Source organism: Cannabis sativa, chromosome 4 (assembly GCF_029168945.1).
Source record: "Cannabis sativa cultivar Pink pepper isolate KNU-18-1 chromosome 4, ASM2916894v1, whole genome shotgun sequence".
Classification (NCBI taxonomy): domain Eukaryota; kingdom Viridiplantae; phylum Streptophyta; class Magnoliopsida; order Rosales; family Cannabaceae; genus Cannabis; species Cannabis sativa.
Genome location: NC_083604.1, coordinates 78,481,692 through 78,488,359, shown reverse-complemented (window position 1 = coordinate 78,488,359; position 6,668 = coordinate 78,481,692). Strand labels below are relative to the sequence as shown.

Below are 6,668 nucleotides of genomic sequence, written 5' to 3'. Positions count from 1 at the left end.
GAACTCCACGCTAAGCGTGCTTGGCTCGGAGCAATTTCAAGGATGGGTGACCTCCCGGGAAGTTTTCCCCGTGATGCGTGTGAGTGAGGACAAAGCACGCCGAAAACACTCGTGTTGAGGTCTCAGGGTCGGGCCATCGGGCCCATGAAGCAGCCAGAGTGTGGCGTACTCGTGTATAAGAGCCATTATTCCGTGGGTGTAAGGGCCCAATGGAGGCTTGAAGCGGGGACGTTACATATGGCTAGCCAGGATTTGAGCACAAGCTGACCGACCAAAGGTGACTTTCAAACTAAGGAGGGGTCCGATCGACCAAGAAAACCTAACCCCAGTAAGAAAAAGTTGTGCATAGGCTGGCCACCACCTACGAAGGTTGGCCAACACTTGCCAAAGTTGACAGGAACATGGTCAACTAGACCCTGGCATGAGCATGGCCGACCAGACCCCAACCTGCATGCATTGTATGGCCAGCTAGCCTGCACCTAGTAGGCTTTTGGTGTGTAGCCTTCATCTGTGGACAACAAGCTAAACTGCGAGTTGGGCTTTGACAGCTCACGAAAATACCATGAAAATATCAGCAACTTTCCTATTTTAAGGGATAATTTAATAATTTAAACCTTATTAATTAATTATGTAAATATAACTTTATTTACTTATTTTTAAGGGATATTAGGGATGTAATCTCTACTATATAAAGAGCATTATCCTAACCGTAATTCCCTAAGTCTGAAGTCTTAAGTCCCAAGCCCTAAGCCTTAAACTCTAAGTCTGATACTCAACTCATCATTCTCTCTCTCTCTCTCTCTCTCTCTCTCTCTCTCTCTCTCTCTCTCTCTCTCTCTCTCTCTCTCTCTCTCTCTCTCTCTCTCTCTCTCTCTCTCTCTCTCTCTCACACACACACACAAACACACACACACACACATGCATAGGCTATCTCTCTCATACTTGAGATATTGCTAATCCCACTCTCATATTGTAATCTTAAGAGAGCTACTGCATATTCTAAAATACTAGTGATCTAAGTAGTATTATCTCCAGTATCAATACAACTAAAAAGGGAGCAGGTCATTACCCGCTAACTAAAGAGGTCGAACATTTATAAAATCTCGTGTTTATTTACTTTTCTATTCTTATTATATAACACGTGGCAAACATCAACATTAAATACGATTCCGCTGTCGGTTGGCCAAATCTGAAGTCAACACATACTTTAACATCAGACGTTTATTTTATACATTTTTTGCCTAGACTTTTGAACTAGACCAGGAAAACATCATGTTAGTACTACGTCAACGAATTAGGTACACCGAATTTTCACAAAAAAAATAAAATTAAATTGCCTCTCTTGCACAAGTGCTCACATGCCAAGAGTACCTTGAAAACACTCAAGTCAATCTTGCGACTTTGACCAAGACTTACAAAGGCCAAATAATTTAAGACATCTGACTTGAGAGCCCCATGGGATCTCCAGAAGACTCATGAAAACATTAACCAACCATTTGGTGTTGGGACTCACACACTCAGGTTTGCCCAAACTAAGGTTTATGGGCCCGCGCGAGCGTTTTCACCCTAGAGACCTCAATCCGACAAGAAAATCAACAAGTACTTGAATTATTTAGGCATAAAAAGACTTAAACTTAAAGATAAAGTCAAAATCGCACAAGGAAGCCACTCAACAGTGCATGGTCGACCACTGCCACATGAAGATGGCAGTGTTCTTTTTTTTTTTTGGAGCACTGCCATAAGAGGATGGCAATGCTCTCTTCTCTCAAAATACCAAAGGAGACTTGTCAAAATGTGTTCCCTCAACACCAAGGAGTACAACACAAGTGAAAGAAACTATTTCTCACCAAGGAATCACCCTAGTAGACCATTGCCATCTTTATGCACAAATAAGTGGCACATGTTAGCCACACCCAATGGGAAGGAGATTCTTTGGCAAAAGTACATTTTCATCATCAACATATCAAACCAAGTGAAGAAGGCCACCAAGTGGTATAGAAATTACTTGGCCGACCATTGCCATCTTTGTGGCCCAAAGAACAGCAGTGGTCCACAACAAATAGTGGGAAATCTATTTGGCCAAAGTTTATTTCCAACATCAAGGTATCAAATACAAGTAAGAAAAGTCACGAAGGGGTGTATAACCCCCATAGCCAACCACTGCCTAATAAGAGACCACTACCATCAGTCGGTGCCAAAAGATGGCAGTGGTTGTCAGGGCTTGTGGTCTCTTATTAGGGTTTCAGACGTCGAAATGAGGTTTTGAGGGCCCAAGACCTCCAAAATATGATTCACCATAAAATAAAAATCAAAACACATCCTAAGATTTCTGGGAGAACAGCCTTTTTGACGTGGCAGTGGTCAGATTTGGAGCTGAAAATTACATATTATTCTTCGATAAAACAGACATAACTCTCGCAATTTTTATCGAAATGACTTGGTTCAACTTGCATTGGAAAGACCTTTTCAAGAAGGATCTAAGTGTGTCTTACGGTCATAGTTCAATTCTGAAGTTATCAGGCTTAAAATTGGCTCACAAGACAGGCTGACACACTTTACTCAGGAATTGATTGGTTTTATTAAATGTGAGCTAAAATAGGATGTTGGGATGTCGTATCATGACCGAGAAGTGTCATCCCAAAATACTTCTCTCCAACACTTATCTCCAATTTTATGAATTCTTAGCCGAGAGGTGACATTCCTTGTCACTCCTCTCTAATTTTATGTATTTCGAGCCGAGAGGTGATATCCCTTATCACTCCTCTCTAATGTTTGCATTTTCAAAGCGGCATGCCACACAAGCAAATTTAAGACAAGGGGAATAACCAACTTTAACAACAATCCCAATATTTGTGGGATATTTTCATAGATATTTATTTATTCTTATTTTTTATTCATTATTTGGAATAACTTACGTAATTTGAAAGTGAAATATCTTGACATGTGGAGGATCACTAACAATTCATAGGCCTGTATAAAGATAATGATATGCTAGGGTTAGAGAAGCGAGAGACGAAATCCTTGAGAGATTGAAAATCCCAAGAACAATACCACCATCATTATTATCAGGTTTATAGTATTGGGTCTCCCATGAGCATTTTACCCATAAGCTTCGATATTGATTTCGCCTAGAAATCTCTTTTTGTATTGTTATCCACACACTTTTGAGAATATAACTCTAGTGTGTTGAATCCAATTAATAAATATAAAGTAGACGTAATTTCATTACTTTCGCGACATGTATAAATCCCCAATATTCTTTTTATTTATCGGGATTTTATTTAGCTAAATTAATTCATACAGTCCTTTTATTTTTTACAATTTTCTTAAATTAGTTGACGAAAAATTACGTCAATATAATATAACTAAAGGGGCAGATTTGCAAGTCGCGACGATTTTTATAATTCAATAGGAATTTTTGTAACAAAAAAAAAAATCAGTGAACAAAATTTTACAAGAATCATAATTCAAGTGGACAAATCTTATTTACTCTTAAAAACAAATATCAAAAAAATTTAACTAAAATACTTGCCGGTTAGGTAATCGGTGAATTTCAGCTACAGCTAGCTTGATTGATAGTACCAAACTACCAATGAAAAATAACTGAACATGACAATGACACAGTCCAAGTCAAAAAATGCACCAAACTTGGTGATGATATCAAATATAATAATAAAGACTAGCAAAATGAGTTGAGCAGCCTTCAACAACGGCCCTTATAATCCAATGATTATGCAACAAAAAAAAAAAAGAGTATCCTTTTTTAAAAAGGAACCAATTCTTAAAGACATAAACCTCTCTAAATCTATGAAAAAACAATTAACATTTTCATCATTGTCCAAGGCAAAATCTGGTCCAAGTTGTTATGCAACTCTTTCAATTTCAACTAGTTTAAGCTCCCCCAGAACCATACTTCTTTCCGAAAACAATGACCTGAAGCTTGTCATAACCGGCAAGGACACCAGCACCAGCGACAGCACGTAGGATGTTGGCACCAGCTCCCTTGAAGAGAGATTTGGCACCCTCATTCTTAAGAATTTGAGAGAATGCATCGAATGAACTCTTGTACTTAACGGCTTCGCCTGATGTCATCATCATTCTTCTGCGAACGGTGTCAATTGGGTACGAAGCAAGACCTGCACCGTTGGTGATAACCCAACCGAGAGCAAAACTAGCAAAGAAACTATCCTGAAAAATGTTTCGAAAAGAGAATAGAGTTATTAGCTTAAGAACATTCACAACAAAATTCAAATTACAAGAAACTGTTAATCATAACCGAATCTTTACCTGCATCTTTCCAGTTAGGATCACAGGCTTCAAAGAATCATACATTCCGAAGTACAAACCACGGTAGACAATGATACCAACACAAGAAATGTTGAAACCGCGGTAAAGGCCAGCAATACCATCAGACTTTAGAGTCTTTCTGTAGACATCAACCAAGCCGTTAAATTGCCTCTCTCCTCCCTTCTTTGCTGCCTTAGAATCATTTGCTAGACGGGTTCTGGCATAGTCAAGAGAGTAAACAAAGAGCAAAGAAGAGGCACCAGCAGCACCACCCGAAGCCAAGTTACCAGCAAACCATTTCCAGTAACCATCCCTGTCTTTCTTGAAGTTAAAGAGTCTCTTGAAATAGTCTTTGAATGCAAAGTTCAAAGCCTAAAATGTTAAAGACAAAGCAATAATGTCAGCTTAGACAAAATCAACAAGTTGGGAAACAGAAGATTCCAATCAAGATATTCGAACCTGAGTTGGGAAATAACGGATGACATTAGCTGTGTTTCCTCTCCACAATGAACCAAATCCTTCATCTTTGATAGTACGGCGAAAGCATTCTCCAATACCCTTGTAAGGTTCAGAGAGCCTACCGGCCTTGATCATTTCATCCTGGTTTTGAATCAAGAGCTTCACACGCTCGATTGGGGCAGCAGCGGTTTTGGACACAGCAGCTGAAACTCCACCCATGAGAAAATCAATGGCAAAGCCAGCAATTCCTTTCTCTGAAGGAGCTTGGACAAAAACAGGCGATGAGGCCGAAGTGATCATTGACAGATCAACTTGGCTTGAAGGCATCATAGGAGACTGCAATGCTGCAGTTTTTGAGTAATTTCCATACGAGAAACGCCTTTGATGGACCGCAGGCCTTGGAAGAGCAGCGTAGCGGTTTTGAATATCGTTGGAAAGGCTGGAGCCCAAGTGGACTTGACCGGCAAATTTTTGCATCACAGATGGTTGTTGGTGCTTCTCAGCCATTGCTTTTCAACAAAAGACTCCTGAAGAAAATATGTATCACATTTGTAATGAGAGAATGAACTCTTTAGATATATATATATGTATATCACATTTGTATTTACTCGTACAACAAAAGGAAGAGGTTTTATTATGGGATTACTTCATAAATACTCAAAAATTACAAAAGTTTACTTTTTAATGGATCTACAATATTTTTTAATGTTTTATGGATATTTTTCTAAATAGACATGTGGGTTGTTGGTTTAAAGTTGTTCTAAAAAAATTGTTTTCATATTACATTAACATTATATTATTCCAAAAAAAAAATAAATAAATAGAAATAGTAAAATTTTAGGTGTAAATTTTTCTAATATAATTCTTTTTCAAACTAAGCATTTGATATGATCATTTGAGCAATAAACCGAAGGGGTTTCAACAATTGAAAATTTGCATTATATCTATAATGATTAGAATTACCCAACAAGATCAGATTGGAATGAATCTACAAATGCAAACAAAAAAAAAGTCCCTTAAAATGATAAAAAACTAAAATGGCCTAAATTTGTTTTATACATAAAAAATCATCACAAGGAACATAAATCCAAAATTTTGACTATTCAAAAAAGATATTTTAAAACATCTGTTCATCAGGTTTGTCAAAAAGAAAAACATCACTTCATCACAGTAAAATAATAACAATAACTAGACAAAACAAAGAATGTCACATTAGGATTTCAATATTCCTAATACAAAACTATTCAATCAAAGGTCACAATCAAGCTCTAAACTTTCAATCCTTACAATCAAACCCATTTAAGAAAAAACAAAGCTAAAACCACGCAGAGATCTAACGATGCAATACTGATTGGATCAAAAAAGACCCTTTTGCGAGTTCAATACAAAAACACAAAAACAACAATACCCAAATAAAAAAACGCAACAAAAACCTCAAAAAAGTTATCTTTTTTAAACAAAAACAAATACAGAGCCCAAGATCATATCACATCAAAACAAGTAATAAGAAACAAAAGTAGAGACAAAGAAGAGTACCCTTTAAAGCCCTTATGTGAAAGAAGAAGAGAACACTCAACAATTGAGTTATGGGTTGTGGGAGCGAAAAGCCAATGAAAGAGGTCTGATTAGAAGAGGCAAATTCGGATTTTATAGCCCTCCTCGTCCTCGTATCATGGTACCCCTCGTAAACACAAATAAGGAAACCATAATCTGGTGCATCGCGGGTGTATTGTATTCTTAATGGTCTTTAGTGTAAGATTCAATGAATTTGGGAAAGTAGGGATATAAATGTCATTTATGGAAAAGTTATCGGCCAAGAAAGTTGCGTTCGAATTTAATTATGTTGAATTTTCAAATTGGGCACTTGTGTTTTGTTATTTTTGCATATTGACCCCCATTTTTTTTTAAGAGGAAATTATAAA

The 6,668-nt window shown here is 37.4% G+C and overlaps 1 protein-coding gene across 1 annotated transcript; it reads right to left on the bottom strand.

Moving 5' to 3' along the window:
* Positions 1 to 3,630: 3,630 nt before the first annotated feature.
* LOC133037400 (ADP,ATP carrier protein 1, mitochondrial) lies at positions 3,631 to 6,440 on the bottom strand. The gene is made up of 4 exons (XM_061114611.1): positions 6,283 to 6,440; positions 4,747 to 5,273; positions 4,288 to 4,659; positions 3,631 to 4,188 (listed from the first exon to the last, which is right to left on the bottom strand). Exons 2-4 carry the CDS (start codon positions 5,251 to 5,253, stop codon positions 3,892 to 3,894), a joined length of 1,176 nt encoding a protein of 391 aa, XP_060970594.1. The 5' UTR covers positions 5,254 to 5,273; positions 6,283 to 6,440; the 3' UTR covers positions 3,631 to 3,891.
* Between the last annotated feature and the right edge of the window lie 228 nt (positions 6,441 to 6,668).